This window comes from Myxocyprinus asiaticus, chromosome 35 (genome assembly GCF_019703515.2).
Source record: "Myxocyprinus asiaticus isolate MX2 ecotype Aquarium Trade chromosome 35, UBuf_Myxa_2, whole genome shotgun sequence".
NCBI classification, from domain to species: domain Eukaryota; kingdom Metazoa; phylum Chordata; class Actinopteri; order Cypriniformes; family Catostomidae; genus Myxocyprinus; species Myxocyprinus asiaticus.
In genome coordinates, this window is record NC_059378.1 from 15203408 (window position 1) to 15220793 (window position 17386).

Sequence of the window (17386 nt, forward strand, 5' to 3'; positions counted from 1 at the left end):
AGTTTCATAGAATAAATTGAATTTTTAAGCACTTCTGCAGACTCTGTAACTCCATGTCCGATACATTTGGGTGTTTCCACCTTGTTCAAAGTTATCTCGTATAAAAATAGGCAAAGGCCCAGTATTGCATGCAACTGCAACAGCTGTGTGAACATTCCCATGTCCTCTTTCGGTCATGCCTGAGGGTCCTGTTTAATCTCTCAACAGGAACTTGGGGGAAAATGCCATCCGCTCCATCCAACCTGAGGCATTCAACAAGATGAAGAACCTGCGCTACCTGTGAGTCACTTTAAATACTTTCATTCTCACCACTCATCCAGTTATATTGTTTCTCAATAACAATATTCTACACTTTAAGTGCCTTCTATAACTCTAATTTGGTTTACTGATCTTTTTCTCTCAATCTTTTCCAGTCATATTCAGAGTGATAGTTTTCTGTGCGACTGTCAGCTGCACTGGTTTCCAGAGTGGCTGGTGATCCGAGGGCTGAAGCTGGGCGTTCAGGCCACATGTGCACACCCAGAGAGCTTAAAGGGCACCAGCATCTACCAGGCTCCACCGCAGAGCTTTGTTTGTGGTAAGCATTGTTCTGTGCTACTTTCATAGACTACGGCAGTTTGCCTATGGTCAAATGTTCTTTAAATTAATAAAGAATACCAATTTTAATAATAGGTTTTACAACTTTTTATTGCTACATTTATTAGTTCAGGTATTTTATACAAGTGGATAGAGAACAAGACACTTAAGAACTGTTAGTGTCTATATGCGTATGTGCACAATTTGTTATTTTGCAGTAATGACCAGCTGACTACATTAAAATGCATGGATGTGTCTGCTTCTATTCAGATGACCTTCCAAAACCTCAGATCACTGTCAACCCTGTGACCACAGCGGCAGTATTAGGAAAAGATGTCCGTCTCACCTGCACGGCCGCCAGCAGCAGTAGCTCGCCCATGACCTTCACCTGGCGTAAGGACCAGGAGACCCTGCGCCAAGCTGAGGTGGAAAACTTCACCCATGTTCGGGCCAGTGATGGAGGGGTGATGGAGTACACCACCATCCTCCACCTCCGGCATGTCACTTTTAACCACGAGGGCCGCTACCAGTGCATCATCAGTAATCACTTTGGCTCCTCCTACTCTAATAAGGCCCGCGTCACTGTGAATGGTACGTTTTACTCTTGCATCTTAAAGGTAGGGTTTAATAAAAAAAATTCTCATTTCAAAACATTCTCACTCAAAATTATAGAAATTTCTTTCCTCCATGGTACACAGGAGGAGATAGCTTCATCACACAAGTACAATGACCGAAAACAGAGTGTTAGCCTCAGTCACCATTCACCATTTAAAAGATGCAATGAAAGTGAACGAATGGTGAAAGTGAGGAAGGCTTTGAACATTCTGCTTAACTTCTCCTTGTTCAGACAGTGGGGTTGGGATGTTCGGGTTTCCCCTCAAATCCCAATTTAACCCGTTTTTAACTATACAGTATGTTATACTTTTAAGCCATCTTTACAATACAAAGGTGGCACAGAAGCTGCATCTTAAGTAGCATTTAGATGTATTTACACAAACTGTTTAATGCTGCTCATAGGTGGCATAAATGCATTTACAATGTTATCAGATTAATGTTTTAAATATAAAATTATGAATACACAGAATTTTGAGCAGACACAGAGCAGCCTTATCTCTGCTGTGTAAAGACACCTTAAGAATTCTTTAAATTAGTGTTATGATAAATGATGTTTCAGTCTTAATTTCCATTTTTTTTTAATGTTGGGTAGAAGATATGTGTTCCTTTGCAGTTGAAAATGCAAAATCACACCAGTAAAAAATGGCCATCATCCAATATTTAAAAATTCTCTAGAGCAGGATTAGAATGACTTAAGTTACATGATAAATACAGGTTTAAACACATTAGATTATGTTTTAGAACTAAATGTATGTGCTGAAATGTACATAATTCCAGTTGAACCATTGTGTAACTCTACCTCTCATTAACATCACATTTAAAGATATAGCAGATGATTTTATCCATTTAAGATGTATATTTCATTAGCCTGTGCATTACCCTGGAAACCAAACCCATACCATTTGTGTTGCTAGTGTTATGCTCTACCAGTTGAGGTCAACTGGTACCACCAGTTTTATCGACCAGCTTTGAAACAGAATGAAATTAACATTGATTTTTTGTTTTGCTTGCTTCTGCTTTGCATTGCCCACCAAAGTGTTTTTTGCTACTGCAATTATGAAAAAATGTTTTAGCTCCATATCTGTGTTACAGTACACTCTAATTACATGCCTTGTCAGTTTGAGCAACAGATGCGAATTGATTGTCCTCTGGCATTTTTGGTTTCATGGCTTGATTTGGAGAGGCATTTCCTATCGCCAATTGAGTTAGTCACAGCTATGAATGCTAGGCTTGTTTGGTGCTGATGTAGCAACATGATGGGAATAAACCTTGCTACGACTAATTTCCCTTTCTTGCTCTCTGTTTATGGTCACAGTGCTGCCTTCATTCGTGAAGACCCCACGTGACATCACGATCCGTACCGGCACAAAGGCTCGGTTGGAGTGTGCTGCAGAAGGACATCCGACCCCCCAGGTGGCGTGGCAGAAAGATGGCGGTACGGATTTTCCTGCTGCTCGAGAGCGCCGCATGCGTGTGATGCCTGATGATGATGTCTTCTTCATCATGGACGTGAAGCCCGAGGATATGGGCGTGTACAGCTGCACGGCAAAAAACACGGCAGGCATGATCTCGGCTAACGTCACTCTCACGGTGCTAGGTAAGGGAGTGTCTCTCAAGATGCACCAAATAGGATTTTCATAATGTCTTCTTTCCAAACATTTTTCATATATGCTTTCAATTGTATGTGGGAATTGATGCATAACATATATCAATGTTTTTTTAAAACAACATCACGATATTAGGTTCAACTTTATATAATTGTTTAAGGGAAAGTGCATATTTTAGGTGCTATGACTGGTCATTATTTCGTTTATGTTTCCCCACCATTTTAACTGTACTACTTTGTTTTAAATGGACCTACAGTGTGACAAATTAATTTTCAAAGGACAAATATACTCCATTTAGTTTCTCAATTAACAGGAGGTTATGAAAACCACATGCATACTAATTAAGAAAGAATAAGCCAAATGCTGTTTAAAATAGTTTTAGAGTCACTCAGTCACTCTGCAGGACATGCCAGCTTTCCAAAAGTAATTCATGTCAACTGCCTATTTACATCCATGAAAGGTATGAATGCAATATAATTTAAGTAGGCTTCCCTGATATTGAGTTCATATTTGGTCTTGTTTATAAAGCTGTAGGAATTTTGCTAACCCCTTCTGCGTAAGAATGTTTTTTTTTTTCTTCCCCTCATCTAAAGCAGCTGGCTTTATATACTGGGTTAAAGGTGAAAGGCCATGAAGGAGGTCACAAGGGTTAGGAGGAGGGCAGGGGGCTCACACAGTGGTATTTTTTGAATATTTCTTAGCTCTGCTCTCAACCTAGTAATTGCATGGCAAAAATAGAGCCATTAGACTATGTGTAATTATTTTAATGCATACATTGTGTGGAATAGTAGGTCTAAGCCAGACTGACGAGGGTTTTTTGAGTAATCTTCCATGACTTGTAAAATCTAGTATTGTGTGGCTGTGTATGCTGTATCTTCTTTCTGATTGCTGCATTTTGCGGTCAGTTGTGTAAGGGAAAATATACAGTCAGCCGGTTGTTATTGCAAAATAAACCCCGACTTAAGACACCGACGCGAAGCACCTTGAAGGGGTTTATTTTGCGATAACAACTGGCTGACTGTACATTATCCCACTTATTACACGGCTACTAGCCAAATAAAGAAATAAATGGACATGAACTATTAATTTGCATTGGAATCATGTTGTTTAAATTATCTGTTTAAATTACATGTGAGAAGAAAGAAATCACTGAACAGCTAAATTCCAGCTATTCCGTTGGTGTTTATTTTGCAAATGTCAAATTAAATGTTATTTAAATAAAAATTTAAATAAATGGACATGGAACATTGATAAGAGTTTAAATTGATTAGCTTACTTGTAGATGTTGCAGTGTGATACGAGAAGTAGGAAAGATGACTCACAAACCTGGAAGACCTGTCTGACATGTCTTAATCCCTGGATGTAATTTTGTAACTCAGAAACATCAGACCGTTAGATGGTGATATTGACCAATCAGAATCAAGTATTCCACAGACCTGTGTAATAATTTTGTATAATGATCACTAAATTGTATATTTGACTTTTGTCCCTGGCAACCAGTTTTCTACATAGCTGTAGTAGTTTCATCACTCTCGTATTACTTTGTGGTATCTATTTTCTCACGTAAATGCAACTTAAATCATGTCCATGTCCATCCCTTGCCTATTATAGGATGTGAACCTGCAACCTTGTGGTAATAAGCTCAGATCTTTAACTACTAGACTACAATAATCATTGCATTAAGCAATAGGGTTAATCCTTCTGAAGCTTGGTTTGTGTCTTGTTAAATGGTGCAAACGGTGTAACCTTGTGGTAACAAGCTCAGATATTTAACTACTAGACTATCTTCTTGCAGAGACCCCTCACTTGGCACAGGAAATGGAGGATCGGAGTGCGGTGGTGGGCGAAACTGTTGCGCTGCAGTGCAAGGCTTTAGGCAGCCCGCCTCCTCGCATCACCTGGCTAAAGGGGGAGGAGCCTCTTCAACCCAGTGACCGTCACTACTTCACCCCTGGAAACCAGCTCTTGGTGATCAGTAGCACCATCTTAGAAGATGCCGGACACTACACCTGTGTCATGTCCAACACACTCGGCACGGAACGCGCTCAATGCCAACTGAATGTTTATCAACGCTTTGAAGAGTGCGCACCATTTTCAAGTCCCAGCACCGTTACTGTGGGAATCATTGTTATCGCCGTGGTGACCAGCATTGTGGTGACATCGCTGGTGTGGGTGTGTATTATCTACCAGACTAGGAAGAAGAGTGAGGATTGCAGTGTAAACACAGGTGCGTAGTTTCACTCATTATATTTGTTTAGGGCTTGGCATGTTTTGCAGGACTATGTATTTTATTTTTTTACATGGCAAGGCTTTATAACCTTTAGGTCTTGCCTCTTACAGATGAGACCATTGTCCCTCCTGATGTCCCAAGTTACCTGTCCTCTCAGGGCACTTTATCAGAGAGACAGGATGTGTGTATACGAGTGGAGTCCAATGGTGGATCTCAACCCAACGGACGCATAGATAACAATGGTGCATAAACACTACATTCGCTTAAAACCAGGCCCAGAAAGAATTTTAAGATTTTCTGTGCATTTTTTTTTTTTAAGGAAGTCTGTAGAATAAATTTAAACATGGTAAAAGATGTAAAGATAAGAGCACTACACTTTAACTGATATTTGAAATCTGATTAATCAGATTAGCCAAACTAACAAACATGCAGCATTAGAAATGATTCACATTGCAATTCTGTGGCCACAGATTTTGTGGGCCTGCTTATAGCTAAAAACAGAAAATACATTTTTAATTGTCACTTTAAGGTTGCACTTTAAATACATTGCAAATATTATTTGCCACAAAGTTCAACAAATTCAAATCAACATAATTATTTTATATGATCTTTGCAAAAGACATCATAGATTAACATTTGCCTTTAACTTAGGTTACGATGGTCCAGTCCTGTGCACGGACTGTTTGGAAAATGGCACCAGCTACTTCACACACTGTAACTACCTCCCTCAGGGGATAGCGCCCCCTTTAGGTCTAGAATACCAGAAGACACACCAACTGTCAACCTTCACTAGCCAAACCATTGGCGAACCACACTGCAATGGCACACCCAACGGGGTCAGTAAAGACAGCCAAACTCCCATCTTTCCAACCAACCATGACAGGGTGACGATATCACCCTCATCACACAAGTACAATGACCGAAAAGGTGAGAACGAGGAAGGAAACAGATAATTAATCCTTCACTGACACTTTTTGAATTTCTTGGCTGTGCCATAGCTATAGTCCTAGAAGAGTCGGCCTTGTCTCATAAATCAAGAGAACTCCTCTATTTCCACCGTCACTTGGTGAAAACATGCACGTTAATCTGTCCTACTAGTGCTGTGGATTGATTTACATTGGGTTAGTGATTTTCACTTTAACATTTTAAGTAATATAGTGATAAGGTTCCTCAGATTTAGGTAGGGATTTGCAAAAAAGCTGAAGTATATAACTTTTTCTGTGTTAAAATACTTTCTCCTATCCAGCTTAATATGCAGAGACAACTGTAAGTACATTAGGGTTAGGTTAAAGTTAGGGTTAGATTAGGGTTAGAATTCATAGGTTAATTTTCTCGAAAACTAAGCACTTTGTCTTTGAAAATTCCTTTGTTTGTTTTGAGCAACCCACTTAGACCCTCCCCGACAACATTACTTAACCAATGGCATTGGGTGCGGGACTATCTCTTTGTTTGACCAGTGGCAGATGGGGGGGGGGGTCGTATTCAGAAAGCTGTTTTGAAAATTCCGTTTGGTGGTGCTACTGGTGCAGAAATTACATACTTCAGCTTTAAGGATTATAACTAGGCTGGTTTCGGGTTCACCTGACTCCAATTGGATGTGTTTCGTAGGGGGGTGTTTACATAAGATGCGTTCTTGTGTCAACCTCTTTAATCATTAGTTGGTTATTGGACAACTAGTCAAGCATTGTGACCCATTCTTCATTTCAGGACGGCAGTGACCCCACTTCCTTGACATTTCTAATCTCTCTCACTTCCTCTCACTCAGAATTGTTGGTGAACAGGACATGCACACTTCCCTCTCTTGAAGAGGACTACCATCGTCCAGTAAAGCTCCCGTCTGGTGTGGACTGTGACATTGGGTCCGAGCTTACACAGACTCTATTAGCCAATGGACACAAGTATATGCTCGATCCCATCCTGAGCGATAATGCATCCTTTAGGCGGCTCAGTGACTAACACCGCACCAACCCTCTTTTTATAATCCTTTTTGCACTGAGAACTGCTACCTCACACTGAGGGGCACAGACAAAGCTGGCCCCATCTATCTGACTGCAGAATAGGGGTGTCCGGAGTTTGAAGGGCGAAGCTTGAGTGGGATGATGGCGTCTCATCTGAGCGTTAAAAGCTGTATATAGATATAAATCCTCCTGAGGGAGGCTTCATTCACACTTCAGAAATGTGACTTGCATTTGGCGCATGCAAACGTATGACAGTGCTATAACGTTGGACTTTGAGCTGTACATAAGAGTTTTCATATATAAATATATATATAAATGTATGTATTCTATAACTTCTACAAAAGAGTGTTTAAATCTATTCGGTGCATGGTCAGATCAGAGTGGTTATATTTTATTTTACTTTCTCGCATTGTTTTTTTTACAGATCTCTCCTGCTTTTCACAGTTCTAATAAGCAGTGCCTTATTACAAGATCAAAGAATCCACAAGTCTGTTTTTTGCAGGGCAGAAGTTGAGAGATGCCTGTATATTTTCCCTTTTCACAAATGAAATGTTTGTCATGCACTTGAAGTTTCGATAAACTTGATGATTATAACTGGCAGCGTTAAAGGAATGTTCCAGGTTAAATGTCTGTGACATGCTGTCATGTACGTGTACAAAAATACATTTACAGTGTAAGTTTATGGGGCCACTGTTGTATGCTTTCCATTGACTTTCATTGTAAGTGACTAACTGTCAATGCATTTTTTTGTTTTTGTATCAAATTATTTTTTTATTTGTCAACACTCACTTGTATTTAACCTAGAATATTCCTTTAAATCAGAATTAATTTTTTTTTTCTTGTCTGTGAAGGAAGAGCTTTGCATTGAATTTTTCTGGTCTCTTACTGTACAAATAGACATATATAGGCGTAAGTCAAAATATAAGATCTTTGATACGAATCCTACAAGACACAAACAAGTTATTTGAACTGGTCTAAATGTTTACCAGTATGTAAACTAGGGATGTGCAGCGAAGCCATTATCTGTATCAGTATTTGTTCATATTACAGAATTATCTGTCTCTGTATTCGGATGGAACTGGGTGTGGGTGGGACTTAAACCGGAAGTGCATTAAAACTAAATCAAGCGCCCATTTTTAAATGTTACTCTTACGTTTATAGTTTCTATTAATAAAATATGCTTTGTGTATGCCTTTTCATAATAACAGCCTAATTATTATTATTACTATTATTATTATACAGTTATTATTTAATTAAATTATAATTTTTTTTCTTACCAGATGAAGCTGAATTTGTTGGCCACATCAATATAGCCTACAAACAGGTGAAAGTCCCGTAAGTCTAGGAATTTTTACGATAGGACTCCATTATTCATTTAAATAATAATAATAATAATGTTAAATTTATACAGTGCCTTTTCAAAACTCCAGAACACTTAACCTTCTCAAATTTAGCACAGTTTAAAAAAGAACAAGAAGAAAATATAGCTGCAAGCAGCGATGACAGACCCAAGCACCATGGGTCCATTTTCAATCGGGGCTTTCGGAAAACAATGCAAGGTGGGCACATGCATTAGGCATTTGACATTATTCTAAACAATTTTGAAGCAATTTGGATAAATATAAGAGGACTATTTTAAAGTCTGTTTATAACTATTTTAAACACTTCCTGCTACCAGGTGGTGGTGCTATGACCATGAACCAAATTAGTCACGTCCATGTGATTAGCCCCCAAGAGTAAACATGCATATCAATTTTGATCTAAATCCCACATTGCACACAGAAGATATGAGACACTTCCTGTTTCCCATTTTTAGCCATTAATTTAATGTCTCGCCATGGTAACAACATCCGATATATCAAACATCTGTTCGCAATTTAGCATTTTCAATGTCTTGGCATAATGTTGTCAAAAAGTGGTGACAGTCTCATGAATCCTCTAGGAGGAGTATTTAAAGTTCAGAGACCGCAATATTCAGAAAATCCAAAATGGTCGACTTCCTGCTGGGCAGAGCTAATGACTGTGAGTATGAAAGTTGTTCGGCTTAATGATAACTATATATGTACCAATTTTGGTGACTGTAGGTGAAAATGGGGGTGCTACAGAGAGTTTTCATGCATGTTAAGTACCCCAAAAGTACCGAAAACCTTGAAAGAATAATTATAGCTGCAAGCAGCGATGACGGGCCCAAGCACCATGGGTCTGTTTCCACCCAGTGACTTTTGGGAAAACAATGCAAGGTGAACACATGCATTTGTCTCTTAACAGTATTTTAAACCATTTTGAAATGATTTGGGTAAATGTAAGATGACTATTTCAAAATCTGTTTTAAATGCAACACTCCCTGCTGCCAGTTGGTGGTGCTATCACTGTGACCCACAATAGACACATCCCTGTGATCAGCTCCCATTTATCAAACATGCAGCCCAGTTTTGTTCTAAATCACACAATGCATGCAGAAGATATGAGAAACTTCCTGTTTCCCTATTTTTGCCATTAATTTAATGCCTCACCATGGCAACACCATTCAGTATATCAAAAATCCATTTACAACTTAGCATCTTCAATGTCTTGGCATAATGTTGCCAACATTTGGTGCCAGTCACATTAATCCCCTAGGAGGAGTATTTAAAAGTTCAGGGACTGCATTTAAAAAAAAAATCCAAATTCAATCCAAAATGGCCAACTTCCTGTTGGGCGGAGCTATTGACTCATTTTGAAAGTTGTCCGGCTTGATGAGAACAATATATGTACCAAGTTTGGTGACTGTAGGTGAAACTGACCCCACCATTTTAGTCAAAAGGTGGCACTACAGAGCCCCCCAGGCACACCCATGTGTTAACTTTTGCCCAGGCCTAATGGCCAACAACTCCGATGTATGTGCCGAATGTCATGAAAAGTTAAGCATGCTAAGTGCCTCAAAACACCCAAATATATGAAGAAAGGAATAATAATATTGAATGTGTTGCCATGGTAACACTATTTGAGATATCAAAAATCGCTTAACAATTTTACATCTGCAGTGTCATGACATTATTCAGGTAAAAACAAGAGGGCTATTTCAAAGCCTGTTATAAGTGATATACTTACTGCCACCAGTTGGTGGTGCTACGACTGTGACAAACAATAGCCACATCCATGTGATCAGCCCCCAAGACCAAACATACAGGTCAATTTTGATCTAAATCACACGCATAAGATATGAGACATTTCCTGTTTCCCAATTTTAGACATTAATTTATTGCGTCGCCATGGCAACAACATTCGATACATCAAACATCTGTTCAAATCATCTTCAATGTCTTGGCATAATGTTGCCTAAGTTTGGTGCCAGTCACATAAATACCCTAGGAGGAGTATTCAAAACTTCAGGGCCTGCAAAAAAAAAAATAAATAAATAAATGCACATTCAATCCAAAATGGCGGACTTCCTGTTGGGCGGAGTTAATGACGGAAATTTTGGAAGTTGTCCAGCCTGATGAGAACAATATATGTAGCAAGTTTGGTGACTGTAGAAGAAACTGACCCCACCACTTTTGTCAAAAGGTGGCGCTACAGAGCTCCCCAGCCCACGCCCATGTGTTAACATTTGCCCAAGCCTAATGGCTGACAACTCTTATGTGTGTGCAAAATATCCTGAAAATTCAAGCATGCCAAGTACCTCTAAAAGATTTGAATATACATAAAAAGGAATAATGACATTTAATGCATTGTCATGGCAACGCTATTTTAGATATCAAGAATCCCTTGAGAATTTTCCATCAGCAGTGTCTTGACATTATTCTAAAAACAAATTGAAGCAATTCAGGTAAACATTTCAAAGTCTGTTAAAAGTGCCACACTTCCTTCTGCTAGTTGGTGGCGCTACGCCCATGACCCACAATAGCCACATCAATGTGATCAGCCCGCGTGGCCAAACATACGGCTCAATTTTTATGTAAATCACACAATGCACACAGAAGATATCAGACACTTCCTGTTTTCCATTTTTTTTTTTATTTTACATTTTATCGCATCGCCATGGCAACACTGTTCATATATCAAAAATCTGTTTGCAATTTAGCATCGGAGAAGTTTTTCAAATTCCAGAGCATGCATTTTTTAAACAATCCAAAATAGCCGACTTCCCGTTGGGCGGAGCTTATGACTGTCAGCATTAAAGTTGTCCGGTTTGATGAGATCTATATGTGTACAAAGTTTGGTGACTGTAGCTCAAAAGGGATGTGCTACAAAGCCCCCCGAACATGCCCATTTTCTAGGTGGCACTACAGAGCCCCCTCTACATGCCCATGACGGGTGCCCAAAAGTACCGAAAACCTTGAAAAGAAGAAGAATCCTTAGATGAACAATAGGGTCTCCACACTTTCAGTGCTTGGGCCCTAAAAAGACAGCAAGTTTCAGTTTGTTTGTTTTACATAAGCAGGAATATTCCAAATAGATGAATACTATATGGAGCATTTAAACCTTTTATGGAGCATTTTAACTTTTTTCAGAAAAAAGTCTTAACCAGATAATAACCTTAATCGCTGATGTGATTATAAATGTGGTCAACTTTAAAAGACAGACAGATGAGCTCCGACGTGAAATCATCACTTCAGGTAAGGAATTTAATGCTGCGCTCAGGTTTAGGCTATAAATAAATACATGGGAATCGTGTGAAACATTAACATAGACATTTCAAGAAGTGGAAAGTGGACATGATGTCGTATCTTAGTTAATATTACACTTGACAAGCTCTAGACGCGCTCAATTTACAGAGACCACAAATGGAGTCAAGACCGCGGCCGTCTGATCTGAAACACCGTGTGCATTTTCCTTCATAAGGTTTACACTGTAGAAATATTGGCTGCACAGATTCATAAATTCATTGTAATTTAGAATATGTTCATTTTTCAATGTTGCTTTATGCTTGTTTCTTGGATTATCAGTCAAACTAATATTTTTTATATTATTCGGATGAATCCGTTATTCGTGCCTTTCCGAATAGGGTATTCGGCTTCGGGCACATCCCTAATGTAAACCCAGAAATTCTGATATTAAGTCTGCAAAGTCAAGGCTCTTCCATCAACAAAGGTACACACCATCAAAAGCTGCTTCACTCACCTATGATATCTGTGGTATGTTTAACTTTTATAATGTATTTGTTGACCATCTTTTGTAATACATTTGGGGAAATAAATCAATATGGATCTCATCCAAAAGGAACATATAGAGAGATTTGTTCCAACAATGACTTTATGCTAACGGCAAAGCTGAATTTTGCCAAACCAAGAAAGGGAAAGAGCAACTCTCTAGAAAACTTCCAGTCAAGTGTACTGGATTTCAGGGGCCTTCCTTCAACAGCACAGAATGTCTACATGATGTCTTCAAAGGGAATAAGTGGAATCTCTTCTTCATTGAACACCTCACCAGCTAATCTTTCATTGAATTTGGTACAGACCTTATTAGTTAGCCTGAACCAAATAACGTCAACAGCCAAGGCTTTTTTTTATTTGAGGCCAAATAGTGAAACTCTAGTACTAAACTATGGGTATGTTTTGTGAAGTTGGATTACTGTGAATGCCAGTATGACCCCAAAACATGGCTACTAAAAACTTTGTTCTAAGCTACTAAATCCTACAACAGTAATCTGAATTGATGTCGACCATAGCTGTAGCTTTAAATATTTGTGGTTGGCTGGTTAATTGTGTAATCCAGCTCTGTGAAGAACTCCACTAACTCAAAATAGGTTATCTTTACAGATGTGTGGGTCACCCTCTTTCAAACCAGATTAATTTATTGAAATGAACTCTAATCACAGCTGTACACCTACATTGCTAAAACTATTGAAGTGTAAAAAATGAAAAGTGTTTATTAAAGTCACATTTTGCTCCTTTACACCCTCTGGTCTGTGCTTATTTTATGACCCACAATCGTTGAAATGTCTTTGGAATTTTCTGTATGAATAGTGTATAATTTGGTGTCTTGGTATTTTTTTATGAGGCACAAATCACATGTTTTTTTGGAGTGAGAACTATTAGATAAACTAACAAAATTAACAACGTAAAAATAGTGGTTTTTGGCCTGTTCCACCTCACTGATCACAATTTAATAATTTTGACAATGTTGTATACTTATCTAACCATACTAACCCTAATTTACAGAAAATATAAGTGTCAATACATAAAAAAAAACAAAAAAAAAACTATTTGGTCCTACTGTAGAAAGCCTCTACTGAATGTTAGCTTAAAATTTAAAGGAATATTCCGGTTTTAATACAAGTTAAGCTGAATCCACAGCATTTGTTGCATAACATTGATTACCACAAAAAATCTGGGTTACATTGAGGCACTTACAATGGAAGTGAATGGGGCATAATGATGTATTATCAACAAACCCTAAAATGACTATAAAAATGATTTAAACCAATTTAAAGCTCAAATAATATATGAGTTTTAACAGAAGAGTTAATGTAAGTGCTTTTATAAAATTCTAAGCTTCACATTTCTGCCTTTAAACCCTCCAACAATTGGCCCAATTCACTTCCATTGTAAGTGCCTCACTGTAACTATGATTTTTGCATACATATTTTTTTTTTCTTAAAGGAGGGACGAGTCAAAATTATTTTTTTGTGGTAATCAACATTATGCCACAAATGCTTTTGATTGAGCTTAACTTGTATTGAACCCGGAATATTCCTTTAAGCTAAATTTGAAACCCTTATACTTGCAATGCTGTAATCATTGTTTATTTAATATCTATTGCTAGAAAATAAAATCACACAATTCGCTCAGTGTTTTAGAAGTGTGATCCGTTGAGCTTTACCCATTCTTCCATTTTTAAGTTTGTGTTTGGAAAGAAAGCACATACAAGTGAAAGGTAGTTGTTGACAGCCCACTGTTGCTCCAGTCAAATACAGAATATTGTTCTTGTGCCCCGAGCTTCATGACAGGTCTGGAAAACATTCACACCTGTGGACTAATCTGTCTTTCTTCATTCCGCTTGACTGTCTGTCTCTCTCTGTGTGTGTGTGTGTGTGTGTGTTTTTTTTTTTTTTTACCTCACAATAGTGAAGCAGGTAGGGCAACTAGTTTAAGCCTGGGTATTGCTTTAAGTCTAGACAAAACATATAATGAAAATCCACTGGAATAATATTTATCTAACTCTAGCTAGTTACTGATTAGAGCTATTGTGGGTTCAGCAGACAAATTCTTTTTTTTATTTATTTTTTTTACATATGTCAGATTTCTGTAAAGCAATACGGGACAAGACATTTGGTATCATTCACTTAGAATTGTGTACACATTGCATACTTAATTGCACAGAAAAACTTCCAAAGTTCCAAATTTTCACTAAATTCATGCACATAAATTTGTTCTTTAAGTGAGGGAGTGTGTGGCCACACCAAATATAATATATACACACATATATATATATATATATATATATACAGGTGCATCTCAATAAATTAGAATGTTGTGGAAAAGTTCATTTATTTCAGTAATTCAACTCAAATTGTGAAACTCGTGTATTAAATAAATTCAATGCACACAGACTGAAGTAGTTTAAGTCTTTGGTTCTTTTAATTGTGATGATTTTGGCTCACATTTAACAAAAACCCACCAATTCACTATCTCAAAAAATTAGAATATGGTGACATGCCAATCAGCTAATCAACTCAAAACACCTGCAAAGGTTTCCTGAGCCTTCAAAATGGTCTCTCAGTTTGGTTCACTAGGCTACACAATCATGGGGAAGACTGCTGATCTGACAGTTGTCCAGAAGACAATAATTGACACCCTTCACAAGGAGGGTAAGCCACAAACATTCATTGCCAAAGAAGCTGGCTGTTCACAGAGTGCTGTATCCAAGCATGTTAACAGAAAGTTGAGTGGAAGGAAAAAGTGTGGAAGAAAAAGATGCACAACCAACCAAGAGAACCGCAGCCTTATGAGGATTGTCAAGCAAAATCGATTCAAGAATTTGGGTGAACTTCACAAGGAATGGACTGAGGCTGGAGTCAAAGCATCAAGAGCCACCACACACTACAGTTGTCGTATTCCTCTTGTTAAGCCACTCCTGAACCACAGACAACGTCAGAGGCGTCTTACCTGGGCTAAGGAGAAGAAGAACTGGACTGTTGCCCAGTGGTCCAAAGTCCTCTTTTCAGATGAGAGCAAGTTTTGTATTTCATTTGGAAACCAAGGTCCTAGAGTCTGGAGGAAGGGTGGAGAAGCTCATAGCCCAAGTTGCTTGAAGTCCAGTGTTAAGTTTCCACAGTCTGTGATGATTTGAGGTGCAATGTCATGTGCTGGTGTTGGTCCATTGTGTTTTTTGAAAACCAAAGTCACTGCACCCGTTTACCAAGAAATTTTGGAGCACTTCATGCTTCCTTCTGCTGACCAGCTTTTTAAAGATGCTGATTTCATTTTCCAGCAGGATTTGGCACCTGCCCACACTGCCAAAAGCACCAAAAGTTGGTTAAATGACCATGGTGTTGGTGTGCTTGACTGGCCAGCAAACTCACCAGACCTGAACCCCATAGAGAATCTATGGGGTATTGTCAAGAGGAAAATGAGAAACAAGAGACCAAAAAATGCAGATGAGCTGAAGGCCACTGTCAAAGAAACCTGGGCTTCCATACCACCTCAGCAGTGCCACAAACTGATCACCTCCATGCCACGCCGAATTGAGGCAGTAATTAAAGCAAAAGGAGCCCCTACCAAGTATTGAGTACATATACAGTAAATTAACATACTTTCCAGAAGGCCAACAATTCACTAAAAATGTTTTTTTTTATTGGTCTTATGATGTATTCTAATTTTTTGAGATAGTGAATTGGTGGGTTTTTGTTAAATGTGAGCCAAAATCATCACAATTAAAAGAACCAAAGACTTAAACTACTTCAGTCTGTGTGCATTGAATTTATTTAATACACGAGTTTCACAAATTGAGTTGAATTACTGAAATAAATGAACTTTTCCACGACATTCTAGTTTATTGAGATGCACCTGTATATATATATATATATATTATTTATTTATTTATTTATTTTTTTTAAAGAAAAGGAGGGACAAGTAAAATTTTTTGTAGTATTCAACATTTTACCACAAATGCTGTCAGTTGAGCTTAACTTGTAATAAACCCGGAATATTCCTTTAAGAGCAAACTTGATGAATCATGATTTTATTTGTAAAATGTTCGTAACTTAAATATTTAATAACCAGTGCTATGAATGTTGCAATTCAAAATACCACATGCACGCATTATTATAAAAACACTTTTTAATAGTATGTTTAGGGATTCATGTAGACTTCCATACATTAATTGCAAAAATCACATTAGAGTTTTAACATGATCTGTTGTGCAAAGGAATTGCAATTCAAGCAGTTAAATTCTATATGTTGAGTACTGATGACCAGGGATGCAAACTTTTTATTCAGGCACCAGGTGTCTTAGTTGTGGCCCTCAAGACCACCGGTTCAATCTGGGACAGAGGGTGCTTTTCTCAGGCAGGCTTGACCAGCCTCCCTCCCATCTGCAGTGTTGGTTTGCTGCTGGTCTCAGACAATATATTTGCAGATTCTCATGGCTTGGGTTGAGAAAAGCTTACGGCACAAATAGACCTGTTCCATGGAGATGGTGTTTATAAAAGTGTACGACGCACTTTCTCATATGCTCCGAGGAAAATGAAGCCTCCCATGCTGATGAATGTCACTCGAGGAATGCTGCCCGCGAACAGTCTTCAAACATAATGAAACAGGGCAAAATCAGTTTAGAGTTGATTTTGGTAAATGAAATTTACAGAGCCAACATAAAATAAAGCATTAAGCATGCTCGATAAAACAAGTATTCAGTATTTCTCAGCTGACAGTGTGTTGTTTGACAGATTATGGCACATTTGAGGAGGAATGTGCAGTAGGGTTGTTGATGTTGGAGAGGTTAGAGGATGCGACAGGCCATGAAAGTACTGTAGTATCCTAAGGCTCTTTTCCACGCAGCTGCTTTTGGTATAAGCACTGTCCTCTGGGGGACTCTCTGTATGACTGATGGCCAGATGACATCCACACAAGTCCCTAAAGCTTCCAGACCCCCCCCCCCCCAATTCTCATTACTTCCATTAGATCCATGGAAGGCACTACACATTTTGGATGTTACCCTTATCTGAGACAGGGTCTTAAGAGTCTTTACTAATGAGCTAATCAGTAGAATTAGTTGTGTAAGTGATGGAGTCCACCAAGAACAAGATTGAGAAACACGGTTTTAAATAAAAATGTGATAAAAAAATAAAAAAATAAAAAAATAAATAAAAAGCTAAATAAATGCATTAACATTTAATTGGAATAAGAAAAATAACAGAAATATTTTACAAGTGTGCATGCAAAGATGTTGTTGGTGTTGTTATTTTATTTCTATTTTTT

General features: G+C 38.2%; 2 protein-coding genes across 2 annotated transcripts in view; one reads left to right on the top strand and one right to left on the bottom strand.

Annotated features, from left to right (window-relative positions):
* LOC127426269 (leucine-rich repeats and immunoglobulin-like domains protein 1) overlaps positions 1–12863 on the top strand; it is a 63236-nt gene extending 50373 nt beyond the window's left edge. The window contains exons 11-18 of the mRNA XM_051672956.1: positions 208–279; positions 414–577; positions 847–1167; positions 2507–2788; positions 4594–5025; positions 5139–5270; positions 5680–5955; positions 6794–12863. Of these exons, the coding sequence (XP_051528916.1) occupies positions 208–279; positions 414–577; positions 847–1167; positions 2507–2788; positions 4594–5025; positions 5139–5270; positions 5680–5955; positions 6794–6984 (1870 nt within the window). The 3' untranslated portion in view covers positions 6985–12863. The remainder of the gene's footprint in view (positions 1–207; positions 280–413; positions 578–846; positions 1168–2506; positions 2789–4593; positions 5026–5138; positions 5271–5679; positions 5956–6793) is intronic.
* Positions 12864–16220: 3357 nt separating this feature from the next.
* slc25a26 (solute carrier family 25 member 26) overlaps positions 16221–17386 on the bottom strand; it is a 64347-nt gene continuing 63181 nt past the window's right edge. Inside the window, exon 10 of the mRNA XM_051672994.1 lies at positions 16221–16708. Within this exon, the coding sequence (XP_051528954.1) occupies positions 16612–16708 (97 nt within the window). The 3' untranslated portion in view covers positions 16221–16611. The remainder of the gene's footprint in view (positions 16709–17386) is intronic.